This window comes from Carcharodon carcharias, chromosome 16, assembly GCF_017639515.1.
Source record: "Carcharodon carcharias isolate sCarCar2 chromosome 16, sCarCar2.pri, whole genome shotgun sequence".
NCBI lineage: Eukaryota > Metazoa > Chordata > Chondrichthyes > Lamniformes > Lamnidae > Carcharodon > Carcharodon carcharias.
The window spans coordinates 48714976-48742943 of NC_054482.1; the positions used below are offsets into that span (position 1 = coordinate 48714976).

General features: G+C 42.5%; 1 protein-coding gene across 3 annotated transcripts in view; it reads right to left on the reverse strand.

The window, feature by feature from the left end:
- The window catches only part of LOC121288920 (cytosolic phospholipase A2-like), a 181094-nt gene extending 153717 nt beyond the window's left edge, over window positions 1–27377 (reverse strand). For 2 of the 3 annotated variants that reach the window (XM_041207785.1, XM_041207783.1), the window contains exons 1-2: window positions 27241–27377; window positions 17977–18147 (exon numbers count right to left, since the gene is read on the reverse strand). In XM_041207785.1, the coding sequence (XP_041063719.1) occupies window positions 17977–18009 (33 nt within the window). In that variant the 5' untranslated portion in view covers window positions 18010–18147; window positions 27241–27377. Of the gene's footprint in view, window positions 1–17976; window positions 18148–26675; window positions 26960–27240 lie in introns of those variants that run through there. The other variant, XM_041207784.1, reaches the window with a different exon arrangement.
- Window positions 27378–27968: the final 591 nt, after the last annotated feature.

Below are 27968 nucleotides of genomic sequence, written 5' to 3' on the forward strand. Positions count from 1 at the left end.
TCCATTATATATATAAAAAAACCCACTAGAGCTATACCTTGAGTGCCCTACCATCATTCTTAATTAGCACATTCGTTTAGATAATATCACCAACTTTAATTTTAACACCTATGTGTTCTATTGTACTATTGTCATTGACATCTTTTGATGATCTGCTTCTATCACTGCTTGTTTGTCCCTACAACCACACACCCCCACCCCCCCCTCCACCTCTTTGTCTCTCTATCTCTCCGCCCCCCACACACACACCTTAAACCAGCTTATATTTCAACTCTTTCTTGGACTCGAACGCAAGTTCTGTCGAAGGGTCATGAGGACTCGAAACGTCAACTCTTTTCTTCTCCGCCGATGCTGCCAGACCTGCTGAGTTTTTCCAGGTAATTCTGTTTTTGTTTTGGAAGATGAGGTGTTGTTCCTCCAGTTTGCGTTGGGCTTTACTGGAACAATGCAGCAAGCCAAGGACAGACATATGGGCAAGAGAGCAGGGTGGAGTGTTGAAATGGCAAGCGACAGGGAGGTTTGGGTCATTCTTGTGGACAGACCGCAGGTGTTCTGCAAAGCGGTCGCCCAGTTTACGTTTGGTCTCTCCAATGTAGAGGAGACCACATTGGGAGCAACGAATGCAGTAGACTAAGTTGGGGGAAATGCAAGTGAAATGTTGCTTCACTTGAAAGGAGTGTTTGGGCCCTTGGACGGTGAGGAGAGAGGAAGTGAAGGGACAGGTGTTGCATCTTTTGCGTGGGCATGGGGTGGTGCCATAGGTGGGGGCTGGGGAGTAGGGGGTGATGGAGGAGTGGACCAGGGTGTCCCGGAGGGAACGGTCCCTACAGAATGCCGACAGTGGGGGTGAAGGGAAGATGTGTTTGGTGGTGGCATCATGCTGGAGTTGACAGAAATGGCGGAGGATGATCCTTTGAATGCGCAGGCTGGTAGGGTGATAAGTGAGGACAAGGGGGACCCTATCATGTTTCTGGGAGGGAGGAGAAGGCGTGAGGGCGGATGCACGGGAGATGGGCCGGACACGGTTGAGGGCCCTGTCAATGACCGTGGGTGGAAAGCCTTGGTTATGGAAGAAGGAGGACATGTCAGAGGAACTGTTTTTGAAGGTAGCATCATCGGAACAGATGCGACGGAGGCGAAGGAACTGAGAGAATGGGATGGAGTCCTTACAGGAAGCGGGGTGTGAGGAGCTGTAGTCAAGGTAGCTGTGGGAGTCGGTAGGCTTGTAATGGATATTGGTGGACAGTCTAACACCAGAGATTGAGACAACGAGGTCAAGGAAGGGAAGTGTCAGAGATGGACCACGTGAAAATGACAGAGGCCCAAACAATCCCCATCCACCACTACTCTCCTCCGTTTGGCTGAACTTGTTCTCACACTGAACAATTTCTCCTTCAACTCCTCTCACTTCCTCCAAATAAAAGGTGTGGCTATGGGTACCCGCATGGGCCCCAGCTATGCCTGTCTCTTTATGGTGTATGTGGAACATTCCTTGTTCCAGTCCTACTCCGGCCCCCTTCCACAACTCTTTCTCCGGTACATCGATGAATACTTCGGTGCTGCTTCGTGCTCTTGTCGGGACTTGGAAAAATTTATTAATTTTGCTTCCAATCTGCACCCCTCCATCATTTTCACGTGGTCCATCTCTGACACTTCCCTCCCCTTCCTTGACCTCGCTGTCTCAATCTCTGGTGATAGACTGTCCACCAATATCCATTACAAGCCTACCGACTCCCACAGCTACCTTGACTATAGCTCCTCACACCCTGCTTCCTGTAAGGACTCCATCCCATTCTCTCAGTTCCTTCGCCTCCATCGCATCTGTTCCGATGATGCTACCTTCAAAAACAGTTCCTCTGACATGTCCTCCTTCTTCCATAACCGAGGCCTTCCACACACAGTCGTTGACAGGGCCCTCAACCGTGTCTGGCCCATCTCCCGTGCATCTGCCTTCATGCCTTCTCCTCCCTCCCAGAAACATGATAGGGTCCCCCTTGTCCTCACTTATCACCCCACCAGCCTCCGCATTCAAAGGATCATCCTCCGCCATTTCCGCCAACTCCTAAATGATGCCACTATCAAACACATCTTCCCTTCACCCCCACTGTCGGCATTCCGTAGGGATCATTCCCTCCGGGACACCCTGGTCCACTCCTCCATCACCCCCTACTCCCCAACCCCCACCTATGGCACCACCCTATGCCCACGCAAAAGATGTAACACCTGCCCCTCCACTTCCTCTCTCCTCACCCTCCAAGGGCCCAAACACTCCTTTCAAGTGAAGCAACATTTCACTTGCATTTCCCCCAACTTAGTCTACTGCATTCGTTGCTCCCAATGTGGTTTCCTCTACATTGGAGAGACCAAACGTAAACTGGGCGACCGCTTTGCAGAACACCTGCGGTCTGTCCGCAAGAATGACCCAAACCTCCCTGTCGCTTGCCATTTTAACACTCCACCCTGCTCTCTTGCCCACATGTCTGTCCTTGGTTTGCTGCATTGTTCCAGTGAAGCCCAATGCAAACTGGAGGAACAGCACCTCATCTTCCGACTAGGCACATTACAGCCTTCCGGACTGAATATTGAATTCAACAACTTTAGGTCTTGACCTCCCTCCTCCATCCCCACCCCCTTTCTGTTTCTTCCCCTTTCCTTTTGTGTTTTTTTCCAATAAATTATATAGATTTTTCTTTTTCCCACCTATTTCCATTATTTTTAAATCTTTTATGCTCCCCCACCCCCACTAGAGCTATACCTTGAGTGCTCTACCATCCATTCTTAATTAGCACATTCATTTAGATAATATCACCAACTTCGACACCTGTGTGTTCTTTTGTTCTGCTGTCTGTGACATCTTTTGATGATCTGCTTCTATGACTGCTTTTGCCTACAACCACACCACCCCCCTCCACTTCTCTCTCCCCACCCATCCACCCCCCCCCACCACCACATTAAACCAGCTTATATTTCACCCCTTCCTGGGATTCACCTAGTTCTGTCGAAGGGTCATGAGGACTCGAAACGTCAACTCTTTTCTTCTCCGCCGATGCTGCCAGACCTGCTGAGTTTTTCCAGACAATTGATGGTTATTTTCACTATAGCATGGATCTCATTTGATAACTATATTTACTCTAAAGCCCTTTTAAAATGAGAGTAGCCTTTGAAAAGGTACTGGCAGGATTTACAATCAGATTAAGTTCATGCAGCAACCACAGATAGCTCACTTGAGTGAATTCACAGTTTCAGCCATCAGGTTAAGTCAGTTGTTGTGTAAGGAGCTGCAAATGCTTGTCTTTTTCTGGTGACACGTGTGGCCATAGGTGTGCAATATCATGTGACGACTCACAGCTCCATGTGCATCTGTGCTATTGAACCCTGTCAAAGTGCTTTAGAAAGACCTTTCGTTTTACTAGGTACTGCAACAATCTGACATGTACCGGCCCTGTCTGACAGAGAGAATGGTAATGCAGGCAGTGAAGGAGAAACACTTGTCAAACAGACTCTGAAGTAAAATCTAATCAATGTGCTGGGTTCTCAAGGATTAGTGGCTGTCTGATAGAGTGTTGTGAGGATCTTGCAAAGCCCATGGCCACAAGGAAAACTGAAGGGGCTATAAATTAGTCTGTGCTCTTTTTATTATGTGGGGGTCACATTTTGTGACCTGCCTGGGCCTGTTACTGTGGATGTTAGTGCTGTCTCCTCATTTACCTAATTGAAGAGGTGCCCTAATTACTGGCTACTTGAGCTATCAGCAAGGGGCCAGACAGCATATGCTAATAGCAAGTGGTGCAGCCAGCCTGCTCTTCCTAAAGGTGACATTTGCCCCTTTCCCATCTTTCACCCATTAGAAGTCCCTAATACTTGCCTACATCGAGATACTCCACCTCACCCTCACATGCCAACCTCCTGTTGCCACATCACACCTCTAGCACATCATCTAAACACAGAGTGATACAATCACTGACATTCGGCCCCCTTTCTTGCAGGTTAAGTACAATGAAAGGGAGCAGAGCAGAACTGGTGGGAAACAAGGCCTGCATCTCCTGAGCCCAGCAGAGGATATCGTTCTCCACATCTGCAACAGAGCCTGTGGCATCTGATAATGCTGAGATCATTGAGGATGATGATGTAATGTCACCTCATGCTCCTTTTTAACTCCCAGTACACCCTCATCCCTGCTGCCTGGCCTGATGAGCAAGCTGTAGATGGTGTGACAATGGACCTCTAAATTTTCACCTCAGCCCAATTCCCTGATGCCAACCTTCCCTTTCTGGGTTCCTGCTGTCAGACACCCAAGAATTGCTGCCTGTTCAAACAGACCAGCACCAGGAGGAGGAGCAATAGCATCCAATTGATGAGGAGGCATCGTCACTTAACCTTCACAGCTACCAGTTCAAATAATGGGACTGCCCATACCTTAGAGTGTAGAGGTGGGGTTTGCCCAAGATGAGTCACTAGGCACAAGTAGGCTTCAGCAAGATCAGGGGGAAAGGATAGTTTGTGTGCTAGCTAGCTCACCAGGGGTGAGGTTGCAGATGAGTTCTTCTACATGGGAATCAAATGAAGATTTCAATGGAACCGTATACAGGAGAATGATGATATGCTGTGTGCATTAGCTGGCCTGCCAGAGAGGCTCATGTTACTATCAAGGAGCATGGAGGAGTCCGGCTTTCAACTTAGCAAAGGGCATCACACACAGCTTGCCCTCTCTGCAGCCTCTGCTCCATCTCCCTGTTGTCCTGCTGACCCAGAAGCACTGTAGGCCTCATACCTGTTGCAGCTTTTGTGAGAGCAGGTCACCTACTCATCTGCTACCCTTGTGAGAATGCAGCAACTCTTCCTGCCAATTCCGTGAACTCACAATAGCACCTCCAAAAACACTCCACAGAGTATTTCCAGAGACTTTGTGGAAACAGAAGTCATTCTAAATCACCTTAGCAGAACATTGGGTGCCTTGCCCTTTAAATAATGCTAGTGTTGGACCTTTCTTGAGACTCAACATATGTCCCTTGTGACTGACAAATGAACGCATTGAATAGACCTACATAGTCAGAATTCACAAATCAGCTGCTAGGGATCAGTGATGTTATGACAACACTCAATTCACAGGCTTCCGATGCAGGCAGGCAGGCCGGGGTTTGGGGCGGGGGGGGTGGGGGGTGGTGGAGGTGGCATGGATGGAAGAGAGGGGGCAAAAACAAAACAAGCCAGGGTGTACGTTCAACCATGACCCTTTCAAATCACTACCAATAGGGAAGTGAATAGGAATACCTTGCAAGCCCATTCAACTGAGGAATAATGTATCATACAGGAAAGGAGAAAGACAAAGTTTCTTACAAAAAATGGTGTGAAAATGGTTCCTAATGAGAAGCAATAACTTATGTTGTGTTTACAAACCTATTATGAGAGGCACCCCAATAATACTAACACCAGCCTTTAGCCAAGTCATGGCAAACTTGGTATAATAGAGAGTTGTGCTGCGGATTATGAGGCTGCTTTAAAATGACAATCCCTTGACTACATTAAAAACAAAGATTTTCAGTGTTCACACACACAAACCATTTAAGAATACTTCTTTAAAAGGTAAAAGTCATCACCTTAGGTTTTGTTAAGATATATTTGTAGACATTAGGGTTCATGTCAATCACTCTTTCCTGCCAAATCATGCCTACTGATTACTGCTATGACACAGGTTCCTGAGGCAGGACTTCAGAGACTGAAACCAACTTTATTGAGAGGAGATGCAAAGATTCTACATCCCAGAGGTGATACTGTATCCTTGGGTGCTGGCCCATGGAGCAGCAGGACACAACCTCACACTAGCTGTCCTCCTCAATGGAATTCCTGATGTCTGTTGATGGTAGGCAGCTGGTCACCATGGCCAAAAGTCAGATAGTGCCTCGTGCCTACCAAAAGAAGAGCTCTAGAAAAAAGTCACCTGCCTACACCAGTTAAGTAATTGTGAGGCTTGGGCCAAACAGGATAGGTGCAATCACTGGGAGAGAGGGTGAATGTGAGGAATGTTCCTTCATTAAATCTTTTGGCTTGTCCCAAGCTGCAGAAAATAACATGGCAAGTGAAAGAGATCCTGCTTCACAAGACCTCAACCACTCAGCAAAATTGGAGCAATGTATTAAATAATAATACACAGGTCGAGAACCATTTTAACTAGTGCTATTTCCAGAATATAATTGGGGAAACTGGTCATTTTCTTCCCCAAGTTTTATTTCATGGGCTAAGATATTCTACAATGACCTCTTTTTTCATTATCAGGAATAGACAATCTATCTCAATAAACTGTGAAATCTTTTTGCTTGGTGCACAGATTTCACCTTTCATCATCAAGTCCCACCAACATCATTTCAGCCTGTTACAAGGGAAGTCAGGAGATCACGCACTACGATGCTTCTGTCAATGTGCCATCATTATAATGTCTGCAGAATGTAGGCTGTCTGCTCCTTTGTGAAGGATGGCCACTTGGATAGAATACAGAAGGCTGCCAGCGGCAGCAGAGCATATCCTATTGAGTCAATGCCTTTAGCAGATGAGGTAAGAAAAAAGTACAGAGTGGGGGAAGGTGGAGAATCTGATTTTTGCCGCTGCTGTCAGAGTGATGCAACCTCATTGTCTGGACAGGTTCCAAATCGCTCAAACAAGCCCGAGGTAAAAAATGCAATAAATTATTTGAGACAGCAAATAACAAAGTTGTCCATGTGCCCAGTTGGCCAATCATCCTCACCCAGACTCCCATATCCAAGATTATTCTACATTTTAATCAAACAGACCTCACTCAAAGAAAAACTCTAAAACTGGAGAAGAAAAAGCTGTGGCTTTTTGGGAGCAGGATCTATGGCAAATGGGTCAATTCAGTTTGGAGTTGGAACTTCAGCAAACATGATGATTCTTTGCAACACTCTTCAGGTGATGAAGATTGTCACTTGGCTCTATGGATATGATGCTAAAATTCCAGTAAAATGGCAGAAACAACGAGTGAAAAATATGATTAAATGATTTTATTGTTATCTTCTACCAAACTCAGAGAAGATGGGAATGTAACAAACAATGCATAACATTGCGCAATGCCAACATCTGAAAGGAAATGCCATCTCCTTTCTCTACCAAATATCTACCCAGTTCCCTCTTGAATGATCTGTTCTCATACCTTCCTGGTTTCATTCATTCACCAGTTCCCATTTCTAATTTCTTATGCTTCCTCACCAAAGGTTGGAAAGAAAGTCAGCCCCGAACAACAGGGGACAGTTTAACTGGCTACAGAGCATTTCGAAGTGGAAGTGAGTGAAACCATGATAGATGACTCTGAGTATGCCCAGGGGAACTGTGGTAAGTAACCACAGTACATTGGGAGACCAAAGCAGCTGGGCCAAACATACTTCAATATATCACTGTAAACTGAATATCAGCACGCTCTTTCAAATAAGTAACAAACCTAGAGCATTGAATAGAAGCAGAAACTGAAATGGTTGAAACTGAAACATCTAATGTTTATTAAACTTCTAGATGCAACTCACTTCTGCATGCGAGAAAAGTTCATAATTGATGACTAAACATTTTGGAAACAATGGTGTGACTGCATATGTAATAAGTAAAAATATCTCCAGCCTGGGATTGTAGTCATTGCTGTAGTTTATCACCCATTAAAAACCCTACCCATTACTGAGTCTCTTTTTAATGAAAGGCAGCTTTTTCACAGGGGAATTGTTAAGGAAATTGTGGCCATGAGTGGCTTTAAAAGTTGTGATTTTGTAGTTAGCAGATTTCAGGTGGAAAGAGAAAGGCATTCACCCATTTCACATTAAAAAAGGAACTTAATCCATGAGCGTCAGAAGATCTGTAACTATCTCAAGGGACAATTGTGATCTCTAATTGACTCCAAATGCCTCTTAACTGATGAGTGCAGCTCCCCTTTAAGCAGCAGGCTAGTTACACTAGTTGCTATTGGAGCACACTGCTGGGCACCCTGCTGATCACACAGGCAGCCAGCAGTGCTGCCCTACTCTGCCCTACACTACAATAATTTAAGTGAAAAGGCAGCACAAAGTCTGTGTGCTGTCTGCCTTAATGGAAATGAGTAAGGCAGATCACAAATCATGACCACCGCCCTCAAAAATAGACCTTATCAAATTTGAAGTCCAGATAGTCTAGGATGACTGCCCAATGACGGAGGATATCACAGCTGAACCCTAGAGTCCCCATACCATATCTCTACATGCACAACTCTCCTGCAGGGATGATCGAATAATAATCAGCTGCAGGAAACTGCATCAGTTTATCCTGCCATGGCTCAGGGGTTAATGACATCAATTGTACTGCGCTTGCCACATTGCCAGTTAAGGCCAACTCAGGGGACTCAGCAAAGAACAGGGCCCAAACCTGAAACTTTACAGTCCGTAAGGTTTTTAGCTCCATACTGGCTGACACATCAATCAAAATGAGCCAAAGTGGCTCAAGATCATCCATTTTATTAAACCTTGTCATGGCTAGCACATCTAACTAGGCTGAGATCAGAAGAAGCTGTATGTGATGGAGATTCAAGGCCACCGATACAGGCTCACTATGACCAAACTCATTATAATTGAGATCTAGATACTTCAGAGGGCACTTTTGATGCCTGGACACTTCAGAGGGTGCCCTGGAGTGCAGACTAACTGTACTGTCCTTGTATTTTGCTTATATTTTACAGGCATCACCTGTGGACTTGAATCAGAAATGTGACTGAAACAATACCATAGGATGAAGCAGCTCCGTTCTTACAAATGAAGCAGTCCTCAGTCAAAATGGAAGAATAACTGCCAAGCTGTATCTTTGAATAGAAGCCACTGAGGTAGGACAGGCATCAAGAAAGAAAAAAATATAAAGAATTACAAATGAACTTTGATCACTGCTGATTGTCAGTAAACTACAGAATCAGGGTCAAGGCTTTCAAATTCCACTCGCTCCTGGGACAAAGGATATTAGCCAAACTTCTAACTTTTGATCATGAGCAAGCGATGCCTGTTAGTGAGCGTACAGTGTGGGTACACAAGAATGGGATCAGGCACTGAGTGCTGTGTCCTCCAGAAGGCTGTATCCCATTGTAGCTAAGTAACTTCAGGAGAGGAGGGGAGGTGAATTTAAAAAAAGGTGCAAGCAATCTTGCACTACAGTAAAAAAAATCAATAATTACCACAGAAAATTATTGGCAATGTTTCACAATGAACTCTGTAGAGAAAAGTGGCAGTACCCCCTATAATAATTATGTTGGCTGTGTAACCGGGGCTGTCACGAGAGACCCATCAAATTATACTTCCTCTTCCCATACTATTCCTTATTTAACATAACATTGTCCAATGTAAGCCCACAGACAAAAGAAAAAAACGTCTTTCATCTGTTTGGTGCCTTGTTAGTTCGCTCATTAAATTCTCAATCACAATTAATTACTTTGACAGCTTGTAACTTGTTAAATTAGGCAAGTGCGCAGCCATTTTCCACATAACAAGGTCACACAAACAGTAATGAGATGAATGATGAATTTAGACAGGGCTGTTTGGGGAAGGAACATTGGCCACACTAAACGTTCTGTTATTGTTCTTTTACACCCACCTGAACAAGAAGAATAGGTTCATTGATAGTAAAGCACTTGGGAAAATACCCCACAGAAATGCAAATATTTCTTTGTTTCCTTCATTCTGGGAAATTCTGTTCAGCACATGCACTGGCATGTCCGTCCAAGCGTGGAAAGGGAATGTTACAAATTATAAAAAAGATCAGCATATTATAGAGAAATAAATGTTGACATGGAAAGTGGAATAAAACACAAGCTAGATGTAAAGAAAATTTCTGGAGGGATGCTAACTTCTATGAAACATTAAACTGAAATAGAATTGAAATAAGGGAAAGAAAAGTTATATGGATGGAAAATGGAAAAAAAAAAGTGAAAAACCAAGTTTGGAGAACAATAGTGAGCCACTGAATGCTAGAGAGCAAACAGAGAGCTACAGTTCTATAGGGAAGATGATGCATTTCCACAGACTTCCTTTGCATCTAAAATGATGAAGTCCAAGCTGAAAATTAGATTTATTAAAAAATGCTTTAGAAATTAGCTGGCTCTTCCAAAGCAAGAAGCTCTTCTCGCTTGATACAACCTGCAAAATTTCACCAAGATTCTAAATCTGTCTTTATGTAAATTAGAGACAGTGGTGGCCCCAACATCTTGGGCCACAACACTCAGTGGACTGAATATTGCCAAGATCATTGGCACCGTGAGATCGGGCTCAATTCCAGGTCAGGTTACAAATTAAGCCAATTAAAAAGTCACTTCTGAGACCCAACCAATTAAGGACACTGGCTGACCAGGGAACTGGCAAGCTCAGTAATGCCCGGCTGGGAGAGGTAGGCACCGTCAATGTAGCTAGGAAGATGCCAAGGTGCCTCAAGATGAGCATTCTCTCTTTTTTTTTTGCAATTCTGTATGATAATGTACAATATAAGTTAGCTTCCCTCCAGAAATTTTCCTTACATCTAACTTGTGATTTTTTCCACTTCCCATGTCATGGTTTATTTCTCTAATAATTTGCTAATCTTATTTGTAACATTGCCTTAACTTTTCCAGCTGTTTTCATGCCTGGAAGGACACCAGACCTGCTTCCGCCACACCACTGGCTTTCCGTGACATAATTTCCACCAACACCTCCTGAAATATGTCCAGCCAGAGTTGGCAACTCTACTAAGGCATCACTAATTTAACCATAATTGCGAACTTAACTGAGCCCAATTGGCTTTCCCTGCTGTCAGGCAGGTAGCAGGTACCAGTCGAACTCTGCTTCTGGTATGATCACTTGACGGTGAGGTTGCCTTGAGTGCCCACACTCAAGATTCTCTATTTTTGCTCCTGATCCCTGCCTCCAACCCCATTTCCGTGGGACCAGAAAAATTCATCTTCCTGTCCTTTACTTAACTCCTCGAGCAGGTACTTAGCTTTTTCTACCCTTCAGCCAATTTCTTACCATTACCAGAGTTTACCCAAAATCCCAGGCATGTCTGAGCTTAATTAAGAGCTTTCCTTGTGGTACTCTATTAGGTGTCTTTTTGAAGTTATGGTACATACATTGTGGACCTGCCACTGTCCACCAGGTGTGTCACTTCCTCAAAGTAATGGAGTAACTTAGTTAGACAGGATGTTCCTTATCTGAATCCATGATGACTATTGTTTAAAAGGCCACCATTTAACCCTCAAATTTACTCCTAATAATCGATTCCATTTCTTTGCAAGGAATAGAAATAAAATTGATAGACTGTCTGTGACCATTTGTCCATCTTTTGAATCCTCAATGTTCTGTGACTCCCTCATAATGATTGTAATTGCCTCACAAATCTCCTCCCTAGTGTTTTGGCATAAATACCATCTATCCTGGGGAATTATTTATTTTGAATTCTTAAAGCTTTCTATGACTCCCATCTCATTTGTAGTCAAAATCCTTGATTTTGCTGAGATTAACTTCAATTGAGGAGGGAATGTTACTCATGTTTTATGAATACTTCGAGGGAGTAATCATTCAGAATATTTACCATTTTATATTTGTCCTCAGTTTCAAGGCTGCTCCTCTGCTGCAAAATTGAAACCTACATGAAAATTTGTATGAGTAATAATCCTATAGGCAACTTTGTGAAAGCAATACAAGATACAGTTGTAACCCTCAGCTCCTTTCCATGGTACTTTTATCCCTATTTGCTTTGTCACATATATCAGTCAGTGGGGCTCATGAACAATGAATAGCAAGTATAAGGAAGGGCACTGGACCAAAAAAAAATACTGCCATACATTTTTGGAGTAATTGAGATACCAAAGTAAATGGGCAAAGCTGAGTGCATCTGACTTTCATATTCAATGGTCTGAGTAAGTTTTATGTCCCTGGCCCATGCTGAGGCAGTGATCACAGGTACCTCCCAGTTCTCCATCATTTAGTAGTCATGAAGCATGACAAGTGAGGGAGACTGGAGCCCACAGGAAAACATCAAAATTCCGATGAAAGAAGTGAAATAACTTGCAGTGATACAGTGCCTTGAACAGAACAAAACACCCCAAGGAGCTTCACGGATGCACAGACAGAAAAAGGATCCCAAGCCAAAAGGTACAAAAAGAATGATCAAAGCCTCATCAAAGAGTTAATTCTTCAAGAGGTCTCAAAGGAGAAGGTGATAGAGGGATGGAGCTTATGGGAAGCAATTCAGGAGTGTATGGTCTAGGCAGCTAAAGGGATGCCTGCTAATGGTGAAGTGAAGGGAGCAGGGGACGCAAAGAGGCCAAATTTGGAAGAATACAGAATTGTGGGAGTTGTAGCACTGAAGAAGGTTACAGTGATAAGGAAGGGTGAGGCCAAGAAGGGAAGTAAAAAGGAGGATGGAAATTTTAAATTGGAGGCATTGGGGACTATGAACCAGCGTAGGTCAACAATAAGAATGATGTATGAATGGAATTTGATGAAGAATTTCATGCAGGCAGCAGAGGTTTGGATGAACTGAAGCTTATTGAGAATGGTAGGAGTGTGGGCAGGAGTCTGGGCCATAAAATAGGTTGCCAAGATAATAAACAGTCTGGTTAAGGCTGTGATACTGGCTGATGAGGGGGATAAAATTGGTGGTAATGCTATGGAGTTAGTGGCAGGGGTCTATGACAATGTCTTTCGTGTTCTCAACATTTAACTTGAGAAATCATGGCTTATCCAAGACTGCAGGGCAGACAAGCAGATTGTCTAATGCTTCAGTGGGATTGAGATTAATACAGTAGTTACTGTTATAGAGAATGCTACCTGTGACTTTCAGTAGTGCATCGCAGCATATTGTAGGGTGGAAATCTAATTACAATGATTCAAGCAAGGAGTTGCAAGAGAAGGTGGGAACAGGTTTTGGAGGTACCGACACGATGAGGAGTTTAAGCAGGTGGTTGGTTGTTCTGAAAAGAAGCCAGTGCTATCTTTTCACGTTCAGGTGCTCATGGAAAAGTGAGTAGTTTTAGCCGAAGGGAGTGAGGTCTGGTGTCAGTTGATAGAGTTCAGTCAGATCTTGAGGATGGTTAAGCTAGTTATGTATCAGATATGTTCAAGTCCTTGTCCCTTCAACTTTAGGGAGCAAAGATGGGGACTATGCCAAGGGAATGACCGGAAACAGGAAGTAGTGACTTATCATAAGAGCATCAGAGATGGAGGAAGGGAACAGCTGAGCAAATGGCAACTGCAGAAATATGGTGATGAATGAAGCTGCTAAAGGTTCGGCATTTTTGTGGCTTAAAAGTGCAATAATAAGCGAATTGGTAGAGATATTTTAACCAGCTGCAGATGCTAATTATTTTTACTCATTTACGGGATGTGGGCATCGTTGGCTAGGCCAGCATTTAATGCCCATCCCTAATTGCCCTTGAGAAGGTGCTGGTGAGCTGCCCTCCTGAACCACTGCAGTGCCTGTGGTTTAGGTACACCCACAATACTCTTAGGGAGTGAGTTCCAGGATTTTGGCTCAGCTACAGTGAAGGAAAGGTGATATATTTCCAAGTAAGGCTGGTGTGTGACTTGGAGGGGAACTTCCAGGTGGTGGTGTTCCCATGTATCTGCTGCCCTTGTGCTTCTAGATGGTAGTAGTTGTGGGTTTGGAAGATGCTGTCTAGAGAGCCTTGGTGAGTTTCTACAATGCATCTTGTAGATGTAAACACTGCTGCTACTGTGCATCAGTGGTGGAGGGAGTGAATGTTTGTGTAAGGGGTGCGAATCAAACAGGCTGCTTGGTCCCGGATGGGGTCAAGCTTGAGTGTTGTTGGAGCTGCACTCATCCAGACAAGTGGAGAGTATTTCATCACACTCCTGACTTGTGCCTTGTAGATGATGGACAGGCTCTGGGGAGTCAGGAGGTGAGTTACTCGCCACAGGATTCTTAGCCTTTGGCCTGCTCTTGTAGCCACAGTATTTATATGGTTAGTCCAGTTCAGTTTCTGGTCAATGGTAACATCCAGGATGTTAATAGTGGGGGATACAGCAATAGTAATGCCATTGAATGTCAAGGGACGATGGTCAGATTTTCTCTTGTTGGAGATGGTCATTGCCCTGGCACTTGTGTGCCACAAATTTTACTTGCCACATGTCAGCTGTCATGAAGATATAATAATTTTCATAATATTATGATTTATTGTAAATGTAGTTTAATAGTAGGGTTTGGATTGGATTAGTTTCTCTGAGGTTGTGTGTGTGGCAGTTTTAACTGAATTGCAGACAGCTAGTCTGGAGGTTTTGAGTTATCAAAAGAGGAGCTAGGTTTCAAATGCTAAATATGTAAACATGGTTGAAGTTTTAGGATATGTGGTGTGAGGAACATTTACATTTTTAGATAAACTAGATTAATTTGAATTTCAAAAAGAGATGATGCGATGTTATACCTAGCCATAAGAAGTTAAGCCAAACAGTGAGTTTGTTTTTCCAAAGACTACTGATGAGTACTATAAAAGATTTATTTTATGGAAAAAGTAAAGTTGCAAAGACATATTGGGACAACGGAATTTAAATTAAAAAGGGAAAAACTTGTATAAAGGAGATGAGGTTATGTGTAAGGAGAAGGAATTCTAAGATCTAACAAGCGTGAAAAGCCTCCAGCCTATAGGAACCGAAGCTATGAAAATGAATTGTGAATATCCCTGTCCAGGGTTTTGTATGCTTTGCCTGGATCTGTTGAAATCTATCTTGTTTTCCTATTGCATTAACAGAGGTGTACCTGGGAGCTAAATTAATTAGGGGATTTAAGAGTTATTATAGTAGTAATTTGTAGACTTATGTATGTGCTTAAAATCTTTTCTTCTGTCAATAAATATTTAATTTATTTTTGTAAAAAACCTCTACGATTCGGTGGTCTATTACTACCAAATTCAAGGCATGCATCTCAAAATAAAAATACAAATTGCAAAACAGTTGTGGTAGGTGTTTCAAGTTTCCCTCTAGGATTTCAGCAGCTCAGCATTTACCATCTGCTGTGCCATCACATAGCCCAAGCCTGGATATTGTCCAGGTCTTGCTGCATTTGGACATGAACTACTTCAGTATCTGTGGAGTCGCGAATGATGCTGAACATTGTGCAATCATCAGCGAACATCCCCACTTCTGACCTAATGGTGGAAGGAAGGTCATTGATGAAGCAGCTGAAGATAGTTGGGACGAGGACACTACCCTGAGGAACTCCTGCAGTGATGTCCTGAAGCTGAGATGACTGACCTCCAACAACCACAACCATCTTCCTTTGTGCTTGGTATGACTCTAACCAGCAGAGAGTTTTCCTCGATTCTCATTGACTTCAATTTTGCTAGGGCTTCTTGGCACCACACTCGGTCAAATGCTGCCTTGCTGTCAAGGGCAATCACTCTCACCTCTGGAATAAGGGTTCAAAGGGGCTGGGGACGTATGGGTGGAGAGAGATATAAAGAAGTAGCCTAGACTGTGATTGATACATGGAAGTAGAAAGGCCACAGGAGGTGGCAAAGGCCAGGAGAATGTGAATATGGACTGGAGAGCTTATATAAAAAGGAGAGAGCATTCAAAGGAAAGGAGAATGAAATCAGAGGAAAAAGGGCAACAAATGTCGAGATGAAGATCAAAATCATCAAGGATAAGGTGTCACTTAGCACTAAGGCCAAGAGAAGAAAAGAAGGAAGGATATCCCTGAGAGAAACTTGGGTGAGGCTTTGTGGGACAGTAAAGAACAGGATTTCAAAGGAGAGGAATGGTGGAACAAGGTGAGGTGTTCAAAAAAGAAGATACCAGAGGAGCATAGGAAAGACTATGATAGAATTTGATGTTAACTGTCACACCGCCACTCTCAAAGTTGGCGCAGGGTAGATAGTGGTTGGTACAGCCAGGTAGGCTGGTTTCAATAAGAGGCAAAATATAGCCATTCGAGCCACGTTTCTGTCAAAACCTGGGATAATAGTTCACATGTCAGTGGCTTCATTCACAAAGGAACAGACTTTACAGCATTTATTTGAGTATTGCTGGAAAAAATGAGACATGCTATTGAAGCTTTTCATCTTGCACTCATCAGGACAGCTCACAAGAAAATACCAACAGTAAAAGGAACAGTTTATACTGGATGAGAAGAGAGTGCTGATTGGTTGGCAAGTGGACTCTGATTGGTAGAGGAAAGCAGCAGGAAGTAGTTAACTGCCAAGCTTTTCTGTTCAAATGGTAGACTCTAATTAATCAAGCCATTGCCATGGAGAAAGAACCAGGAAATGGTTATCCCCCAAGTTTATGTTTAGTTTAAAAAGGCGCAATACATATACGTGCTCCTTCTGTCTGTAAAGGACAGGACCATGTTTAGGAATATATGTGTTTAATAGATGGATATTCATTCACCAAATCAGGCAGCAGAAGGCATTTTGTGAATCACAACTGTTTTATTTTTGAATGATAGTTCAGTACAAATACCAGTTTCCACCCTTCCCTCCTGGATCCTTTCCCTGTACAGAAGCAAAACCCCCTACCGGGGAAAAACTCAGCTATTAAAACAGACTTCAATGAGCCTTACCTGCTCTCAATTCACTCTAAAACTTGTCCTGGTTCACTCTTAAATGGAACTGTGTTTCTAACATTGTCAGATGTGGCTTCTAGCATGAATAAGTGAGCCACACTGCAAGCCCAACTGATATTCTTAATTGGTTTTCAGTTTAATTCTTAGTACAATCAGGACTGTTTAGCAAATGTTGTTCAATTGAAGAATCACACGTTGGAACACCATGACTTGAGTTTTGCATGCATGGGCTGGTGGGGTACAGTTAGTACTTTGCCCATTGTGAACAGCCAAAGGGATGTGCCTCTACCAGAGTCCACTCACCAACCAATCAGCACTCTCTTTCTCATACAGTATAAACTGTTGTTCCCTTTACTATTGGTATTTTCTTGCATAGCCATCCTGATGAGTGTGATGAAAAGCTTCAATGGCATGTCTCTTTTTTAAGCAAGACTTTCTAAGGTGAAATGCAGTGACGGGTGATCATTTGTGATCCACTGCTGGTGTCTGAGGGGACATCATTGGGGAGGGTGAGCTGGATGAGGATGGCATTGGCTTGATTAGCTACTACTGGATGTATTGGATGGGAAGGTCAGTGAGTGAGGATGGAGCTGTGGGAATTTCTGCTCATAAGAGGGCAGCAATGGCTGCATGATGGGCACTTGATGGAGGAACAGAGAGTAAATATAGAACATAGAAATGCTTATTCCTGTTCCTATCATGACTGAGCTGCACCTCCATTCCAATTACACCAACACTAACCACCTCCCCCCCCCTGCCCCACTGCCTTTGGCCTCAATTCTTTGATATCCTTGCCTAGCAAAAATCTATCAATATCAGTTTTCAAAGCTTCAATTGACGCAGCATCCAAAGACTTTTGGGGGAGAAAGTTTTGGTAGGAGGAATAAGGAAGCCAATTATCCATTGCTACATGTAGTTTCTTACCTTCCAAAGAGATCTGGGAACACAGATACATAAGTTGTTAAGAATAACATCATAGAGGTGCACTAGCACTACAAGAATGCTGCAGTGCGTTAGACCCCGGGTCGTTCACCTCTGTGACCTGGGTCCAAATCTAGTCTTGATGTGCTTGACTGCAAGAGCCAAAGTAAAATGAGTTTGGGTCATTACAATCCAGTTCTTTTTGTGCTAAAGGAACTCGCCTTCTGGTACTAATGATAGACCCAAATCGGAATGGGAGAAAACTTAATAGTAGAAAATGCTCCAAGGTTGGGCCAGAAGAACATTGGTGAGGTAAAGTAGAAGAAAATTTACTCTATGTTGAACCTGATCTGAGAGCACTTGCTTGTTGACAATGAAATGTGAAGTGTTCCATTCCCCAGCATGAATAAGCACAACATTTAAAAATACTTTGTAATTAGTAAATGGAAAACCTGATCAAGTTATGAGGTCATATTAAAAGTGAAGTTTTGTACTTACTATTATGTGAGAATACGGGTCTATAGAAGCCATTCTCAATTAAGCTAAACAGATCTTGGTGTATCTTACAATGAGTTTATTGCTTCAAGTAACACTGGTTGAACAAAATTTGAAGTTTCTTCTTTCCAGGTGAAAAATTAAATAACTTTCAGCAAATGTCTATTTCCATTCCTGAAGAATAGAAAAAGCAACTGTTAGTACTCATTCAAACAATTATTCTATCAATGCTAAAACCTATATGTTGTTATGATCCTTAACCAGACTTCCAAGTTTTGGTACTATCCAGTTAGAGACCAATAACTTTTTATTTAAAGTAACAAAATTTAAGAATCAAGCCACCTGCTAAGAGAACAAAGCCACAAGATTCCATGGGTTTTGAACAAACAAAATAAACTTTACTATACAAGGTCAGAAGGATAAAACAATTTACAAAGTCTATCTTAAACTCTAATATTCAGATGTAATATGAGGTAAATTTGAATTAACAAGCAAAATGTGGTCTAATATCCACATTACACATTAAACTGCAAATGCGACTGACATCACCCATAGATTTCTCAGCAACCTACCTCAAACATCAATAAACACTGAGTCAACCAATCTCATTGAAACTATTTCCTGCTCATGAGGGATTCCAATATTCACCCTTGAAGATCTAGTTTTGGAGTTCTCTTCAAAAGTCAATCTCACTTGGACTGCCTCAATAATGGCTCATCTCGCAGGGTTTCAATCTCATCTCCCAAGACTCCATTCCCCTGGATTCCTGGGTCTGCAATCTAGCATCCACTCACAAGTGAGACTTCAGCCCTTCAGCTGCTGAGCAGAATATCACTGCTCCAAAGGGGTACCCTTGCTCCTCTCTCTCTCTTTCTTTGGGACGTCTCCCAGTCCCCTTTTCCTGGGTTCCCTCTTTTGGGGCTTCTCCTTGTCCCCTGTCTAGGCTCTTCTCCGATGTGGCACTACTCTCCCAGGTCACATGGTCTGGTTTTTGCACCATTTTTCTTTTTCGCGCAGGTGCACTCGGCCCTTATCCTTGGCCTGAAGAACTTCAAATGCTGAGCTGCATATGCACAGCCGGCTCCCCGTCAGCGCATGCTCAGAACTCCCAAGGCCTGTCAAGACCTGGAGTTCCCAAACTGCGCCCAATGACGAGGTAAAGTTTGGATCTGGTAACATCTTTTTCCTTTGGGAGAAAAAAAGCTTCACCATAGTGAAGGTTCCTTTCCAATGGCTTTACAATTTCTTTACAAGAAATACTTATCATAAGCTTCTAACAAATAGATTTTCACCTACTGTACAAAGTTTTCATTTTGTTACAGTTACACATATTGAATTATAAAGTTATAAAGGCTTAAACAAAACAAAAGCCAATTCATGTAACAAGCAGGATTAGCAGAGAACAGGGCATAGAACAATCATAACTTAGCCTGCATTTTTTCTTTCGACATCTGTTCTTTAACTCGGAAAAGAAAGTTTCAGTTAAATCCACAGACCAATTGTCACCCTTTTCATCAGCTACATACGTAATTCTGTCTTTAAACTCATTTGCTGAACTTAAAGATTCTAAATTCTCATTTTGAGACAAAAAGGTCAAAATGATATCTTTATGCACCAGCAACTCATTTCTCCTCTGATCAAAATCTGTTTTAGCAATTTCAAGGATGTTACTGAAATGCTTTTTATATTCGCAAAAGAAGAATTTGGTATTTCTGCTTCTATGTCTGTCAGTTTTTCCTGATCCCGTTCCGAATGGGTCTTATTTAAGTCTGTTTGAGCGTGGGCAAACATTTCCCCATTCTAGACTTTTATCTTTTTTTCCAATACTATGAGTGTTTCACACAAAACAAATCATTCTAATCTGTTTGGGGTTTTAAAAGGTCTTTTGTTAACTGGCCACTTGCCTGGATTCCTGATGTTTGTATTCAACACTGGCCAGCAATTTTGGTTTGGAGTGAGTTGTCAACACTTTGAGGTCATTGGCACCTTAGTCTTTCCTGTTGAAAAACTTTACTTGGCAATTCTGCAGGCCCTTGTATGGCCTTTGTTACTAAGGTAGATACATCAGTCTTTTTTCCTGAGTCGACTCTTGGCTCAACTGGATCACAAATAGGCTTCTTGTTTTTATTCATAGACACAATTTCGGAACTGTGGCACCCTGTGACTCCCAGATTGGGGAAAAACAACATTGCCCTCTATATCATTTCCCAATAAAAAGTCTACATTTTTAATGGGCAATTCAGAAACAATTCCGACCTCATAAGACCCTATTATCAGATCACAATTAAAATGTACTTTATGCAATGGGAAAGAAATACACTTCCCATCAATACCCTATATTAATACATTCCAATTCAGCGAACTTTCTGAAGAACAATTAAGTCTTAGTTAAACCAGTATCCCTCGGGATAACAATTTTTCTAGACTCCTTCCAGCACTAAAATGGAGCGACCTTCTCTTCCAATATAAACTCCTTACAATCCTTTTAAGTTCTATCTATTGCTGCTGTAAAAACATTAGAAGCATTGAGTTTCTCACAAGTTTCACTTTCTGGTGCAGCTTTCCCTGTGGAAATTCCCATCTTTTGCACCAGTGTCATTGTTTTAACATCCAGCCCCTTTACTGATCCCATCTTTTCTGAGGACTCTTTAAGCATCCTTATTGCTGCCACCTATTTACTGTTCAGCTTCCAACAATTGGGTTTGAGATGCCCTGTCTTATTGCAATAAAAGCATACTGGTTTCTTTGCATCACTTTTAACTCGTATACTATAATTTCATTAACAGAAACAGCTTCGGCCTTCTCTCTTTTCTATTCCTCCAACTTCCCTGTGGGTTTACAAATGGAGATCTATTGCCCTCTATCTGCCTACGTGATATATCATACCCATCTGCCAGAACCGCCACTTAGAAACCTTACAGTCTTCCAGGTATGACCTAATTGCTATTGGGATGCTGTTTTGAAATTCTTCCATTTTTATTTGCTCTCTCAAACAAGATAAAATATCTCTCAACTCCGTCCTCAGTGAATTTAAGAAATAGGTGAAGACTGTTGTTATCTCAAAGTTTGGAGTGGGACTCGATCCCTCATCAGAACTTCTAGACACTTGTTCACCCAGTAGCCTAAGCTTTTCTCTAGCCAGTTCATGCTGTCTTACTTCTTTCTCTCTTTGAAACTGAAGCTTTCACGTCTCTCTTTTTTTTCCATCTTTTTCAAGTACAAGCTTTTTCCAAGTTTCAGTTTCTGCTTTTCTCTATCTCTTTCTATCTCAAGCTGCTTCATCTGCAACTGAATTCCAGCTCCCTCAAGCTGTGTTATACCTATTACGGGCTTTTCTTCTTCTAATTCCAAATGCCGTTCTTATACCTCAATTATTTCTGCTTTCTTAACCTCTCTTCCACCAATGTGGTTAACCTAACTTTGGTTAATTGTTGCAAAGCACTCGGGAGTAATCCTTCCCTCTCCAGAAAACTCATAGTAATTGACAAAGCCATTCTGCTTTTCAGTCGTATAGTAAAGTTCACCATAGAAATCTTATCAGCCTTAACCTCAGCAAACTACCAGCACTCATATCTGTCTGTGGATGCAAAATCCCACAGAAGTCCCCAATTTATGTTTTGATCCTAGACCAGAGCCCCAAGTTTTTGGTATGACTGGTTTAGGGGCTAATAATTTTTGTTTAATGTAGACAATACTTGAGACTCAAGACACCTGCTAAGAGAATAAAGCCTCAAGATTCTACAGTTTTTGAACAAACAAAATAAACTTTACTATACAAGGTTAGAAAGATAAAACAATTTACAATGTCTACCTTATATCTAACATTCAGGGCTAATGTAAGGCAAATGTGAATTAACAGGAAAACTGTGGGCTAACACCCACACTACACATTAAATGACAAATGCTTTCAAGACAGATCCCACAGATTTCTTAGAAACCCACCAAGATGTCAGTAAACACTGTGAGTCAATCAATCTTGTTGAAACTCTATCACTCTCATGAGGGATTCCAGTCTTAAATCTTCAACGATCTGGCCTTGGAATTCTCTCCAAAAGTCACTCCAACTCAGACTGCCTCAACAGCAGCTCATCCCTCAGGGTTTCAATCTCGTCTCCCGAGACTCTGTTCGCCTGGATTCCCGTGTCTGCCCTCCAATGCCCATTCACAAGCACAACTTCAGTTCTTCAGCCAAAACACCACTGCTCTAAAGGGTCACCTTTGCCCCAACAACCTGCAGCACAGGGTCACCAACCTTCTGCTGCCTTCTCAGATCTCCTGAGCCCTTACTGCTTAAAGCCAGCCAATCACAGCACTTTTACACTTGGAGTCTCTTTCTTTGCTCCCCTCTCTCTCTCTCAGACCTCTCCATATCCCCTGCCTGGGACTCTTCTTGGATATGGCACTCCACTCCTGGGTCACATGAACCAGTTTTCAACACTTTCTTTTTCATGCAGGTGCACTGGGCCCATGTCCTCAGCCCAAAGAACTTCGAATGTTGAGTTGTGCACGTGCAGCTGCCTCTCAGTGCATGTGTGGAAACGCCAGGGGCCTGTCAGGACTTGGAGTTCCCAACCTCCGCCCGAAGATAAGGTAAGCTTGAATCTCATAACAACGTACCATAACTATTCACTGGATAGATGTGGGCAAGATAGCTCCGGTATGTTTACCATCCAGAAAGAATTTACAGTTCCCTCCATTTGAGTACTTAGGTAAAACCTTCACAATTATTTAAGGAACAGCTCACAAGAAGTCCATTTCATATGTTGGTCACTCTGTGAAAAACATCTAGACATCACTCACAAATTTGCCTTTTTCCAGCTTGAATTTATAACCCAAGCCCCTGTTCCACCACACGCCTCTCCCTCCCATATCATACTGTGACATGTTAGCTTGATATAATGTTGCAGATTTATCTTTCTGCATTGTTTATCATCTTATTTAAGGAGATTCGCAAACAGCAAATACTAAAAAGGATAAATAATTTGTGTTGCGCAGTATGCTGTAGTCAAAAAGGACAATTGGACAGATATCAACAATCCACTGAAATCCTTTTTCTTAAATAAGGTGTATGTCTGCTTTCAAAAGGGACATGTCTATTAATCTCAGGAGTAACAAAAAAATACAAACCAAATTCATTCTACAACCACTAGCATATATTTTATGAATACTCAGTTTTCCCAATTTGAACATTTCAGACACGCACACACACGCATGGCAGAATTTAATTTTTTCCTTCGTTAATACTGGAAGGGAGTTATTGGGGGTGTTAACTGGTGATTTGTGTGGCCGTACTTTAACATTGGATTGTCCCTTACAGAATGGAATTTACCACCTTTAAATAAATCCCACATTAGCAGTTTGTAAAATCTGGGAATTATTAAAATAATTTTAGTGGCCCCCATACAAGCCTTGCATTCCACCTAGCTCACCAAGCAAATCAGCTTATTTTGTCATACCAATCTAAAACAATCACTCCAACTTCATAGCAACAAGATCAAATGTCCCTGGCCAACTAAAGTACCCAAAACAGACATTTCTGGTACTCAAATGACACCCCTGAGAATATTTTTACTATCTTATGTTAATAATCTTTGTTTTTGCAGTTAGGAATATGAGAAAACAGAAGAGAAAAAGCCTATTTATCAAGCTCATCCATATGGCCCACAGAATCTATCCCATCAGGGATTCAAGCCCATCTATTCATTCAAGGGAAGTTTCTTCATAAATGATTCCCCCAACACCTTTACCCCCTTGAAAAAAACAAATCATCCAGAATCCATGTCTCCATTATTCATTCTGGTTGGCTAACTTTCAGATGACTTTTTACCCTTGCCTTAATAGAATTATTGTAATCTATGTAGCATTGCATCACTTCAATCGATACAGTTCAGATTTATCTATTTATATAGAATGCACAGCACAAAATCAGCCTATCCAGCCAAACTGGATTATGCTAATGTTTATGCTTCACACAAGCCCTCCTGTCATCCTATCGGTATACCCTTCCATTCTGTTCTCCCTCATAACTTCTCTTTAAATGGATCTATGCTATTTGCCTAAACTACTCCAGGTGATAGCGAGTTCCACATTCTCACCATTGCCTGGAGAAAGAAGTTTCTCCTGAATTCCCTATTGGATGTTCTGGTGATTATCTAATATTTATGGCCCCTAGTCTTTGTCCCCCTAACACATTGGGTGGGATTTTTCAGTCCTGCCAGTGGCAGGTATCATTGCGGGCAGGATGGGAAAATTTGGAGAGCCATTGTCTTTTAACAGTTCTCCAAATTTTCCTGTCCCGCCCATGATGATGCCCTCCAGTGTTAGAGCCATAAAATCCCACCCATCTATTTTTTAATTCCCTTGATAATTTTAAAGAGCTCTGGTCATGTATGGGGGAAGAGAAATCCTCCACCCTAGGGTGTATTCTGGCTACAATGGTATCACTGTGAACTGTGTGCTTTCTAGTGCTAGACTATATATTATTTTTCAGGACCTTGTCCCACCTAAAATAATTGATGAACAAAACTGCTGGAGAACTACAGAACACAAGCACTGTGGAAACGGCATATGCTGACAGAGCTAAGGGATTACATCACCAACAGATCAGATCAAAGCTCTGCAGTCCTGCCATATCAGATTGTGAATGGTGATGTACAATTGAACAACTAACAAGAGGAGCAGGCTTCACAAGCATTCCCATCCTCAGATTGGGGAGCCCAACACATAAGTGTAGAAAACAAGACTGAAGCATTTGCAACAATCTTCAGCCAACTAGATGACATACTTTGGCCTCCTGCTAAGGTCCCCACCATGACAGATAACAGTCGTCAGCTAATTCGATTCACCCCACATGAAATGGCTGAAGGCACAGGATACAGCAAAGGCTATGGCTCCTAATAACATCCCAGTAGCAGTGCTGAAGAGTTGCAGTCCAGAACGAGTTGCGGCCCCTAGCCAAGCTGTTCCACTGCTGCTATAACACTGGCATCCAGCTGACAAATGTGGGAAATTGTTTAGGGTTGTCCTGTCCACAAATCCAACCTAGCCAATTACCACCCTATTAGTCTACTCTCGACCAGCAAAAGGATGGGAGGTGTCATTAACAGTGTTATCAACTGGCACATGCTCAGCAATGGACTGCTCAAGGATGCTCAGTTTGAGTTCCATCGGGGCCACATGGCTCCAAACCTTATTACAACCTTGGTTCAAACATAGACAAGAGAGTTCAATTCCAGTAGTCAGGTCAGAGTGACTGCCTTTGACATCAAGGCAATTTTATCAAATGCAGCATCAAGGAGCAATAGCAAAATTGAAGTCAACGGGAATCAGGATAAAAACTCTCCGTTGGTTCAAGTTATACCTGGCAGAAAGGAAAATGGTTCAGGCTGTTGGGGGTCAATCATCTCAGTCCCAGGACATCACTGCAGAAGTTCCTCAGAGTAGTGTACTAAGTGCAGCCATCTTCAGCTGCTTCATCAATGCTTCCTTCCAACGTAAGGTCAGAAGTGGGGATGTTCGCTGCTGATTGCACAATGTTCAGTACCATTCAAGACTCGTTAGATACTTAAGCAGCCCATGTCCAAATGCAGTAACACCTGGACAACATTCAGGCTTGGGCTGACAAGTGGCAAGTAACATTTACACAACACAAGTGCCGGGCAATGGCCATCTCCAACAGGAGAGAATCTAACCATTGCCCCTAACATTCAACAGCATTACCATCGCTGAATTCCCCATTACCAACATTCTGGGGGTTACTATTGACGAAACTGAACTGGACCAGCCATATAAATACTGCGGCTACAAAAGCAGGTCGGAGGTTGGGAATTCTGCGGCAAGTAACTCACCTCCTGACTTGCCAAACTTACTCCTGTCCACCATCCACAAAGCACAAGTCAGGAGTGTGATGGAATACTCTCCACTTGCCTGGATGAATGCAGCTTCAACAACACTCAAGAATCTCAGCACTATCCAGGACAAAGTAGTCTGTTCAAATGGCACCCCATCAATCACTTTAAACATCACTCCCTCCACCACTAGCACACAATGACAACTGTATGTAGCTTCTACAAGATGCACTGCAGCAACTCACCAAGCCTCTTTCGACAGCACCTTCCAAACCTCAAGCTTCTACTACCTAGAAACACATAAGCAGCACCTGCAAGTTCCCTCCCATCACACAAGATCTTGATTTGGAACTATATCACTGTTCCTTCACTGCCCCTGGGTCAACAACTTGCCATCCCCTTCCTAACAGCACACATTGCAAGGGTTCAAGATGGTGACTCACCGCCACCTTCTCAGGGTGGCCCAAATGCTGGCCCAAATCCCATGAAAGGATTTTTTTTAAATCCAGCATGCACTGTAGGAAGAAGCATCAGAATCCATTGTTGACAGGAAAATGAATGTTTTACAACCTGTACTTCTGTAGACAGTACGGCCGTAGAATAAATTGCAGCATCTAGTTATCCCTTCAAGAGTCATTATAAAAAGAGAATATGCTGTAATTATTAGTGACATTTAATACTTGTTTCCTATATCAATAAATCGTTATATTCACACATGGAATGGAGGTTCTTACTGTTAATTGAAAGTTTATGGTGCAAATAGAATCGGATTAATAACATTAAGCCCTAATTAAAACAATCCTTTCATTCTGCTTCTCGTTTTCTAGAAAAATGCACAAGACGCAAAGTTCCAACCTCTGCCCATTTGTTCTTGATTCGGCGCCTTCAGTTGGATGAGAAACTAAAATAGTTCCAAGGTGGAATTTTTTGTTAGCACAAATTCAGATCACCGTTTCCTCTTCTTTTCGATCTTTGAAACTCGTTTGCATTTCCACATTCTGTACAAATTAACTCCCATTCCCCAAGTGCAGGAATGAAGTGAAATGTACGAGAAGGAATTTCACAAGAGCAGAAACGCTGCAAGTCACATGAAAGACAGCAGCAATCCTCCCTGGAAGAGGCAGGCGCCGGGCTGAAACTTGGTTTGCGGCCATCCTTCTCCCTCAAGGGAAGTGAGCGGAAGGGAATTCTCTGAATCGGATGTGCAATTCAGCCACAGACTCAACCTGTCACTTTCAGAAAGCGATAGCCTTTCCTTGCTCTCGCTCCTGAACAAGTAGAGCCGTCACTGCAAACTTTGAAACAAAACCAAGTCTTTCCTCCTTATCACACACTGTGAACCTCACCACCATCACCTTCAACACCGCCCCCCCCCCCACGACAACAAAACTATGGAGTAAGTACTGAGGGTTAATTTTACCTCTTACGATGGCTGCTTCCATTGACTGTTTCACCCCGTCCTCTAACAATTCTTTCCGAGCGTTTAAAAGAACAAAATAGAGAAGATGAGAATTCAGGCGGATATTACACAGCCCATTGGAAGGCGGCGCTTCCACACATACCAAGCAAGGCAGCCTACCCACACTGAGGCAGAAAGCCACAGCTTGTGTGTCCTGTGCTGAAAGGGGTCAGCCTAAAAAAGAGTTTACACTGCTTTTTTGTGGGTGTGGGGAGCTGGTTGAACTTGTCATTCTCCTACATGATCGTCCTTCAAAGTGTACATGAGTGTTCAACAACATTATGACATGAAATATTTAGTTTTGAAAATTGTTAAAGTTTTGTTAATATAGCATGAATCTACTACTCAACATTTTTCTCTCGCCATTCCTGTCACAGCCGCCTCTCATGCTCAGAATAATCTATTTACTATACTTATGTATACATTCTGCATAATCCCACTACAAGCTAGATCCAGATGCATATTTATTTCCATCTGTGTTCTTACCCGGATCCACATTGATGTATCTATTCATAATAACATGCATGACTAGCACCAGAATCATCACTGGGTATTGTTTAAACAATATTACTAAATAAGTGGAAGACACATAGTGAATTAGGGCAAAATAAACTATGAATAACACTGAATATACATCTCATTAGAGCAATGGTGATTTAACGCAGAATTAGGGTTATTTAATGGAGAAT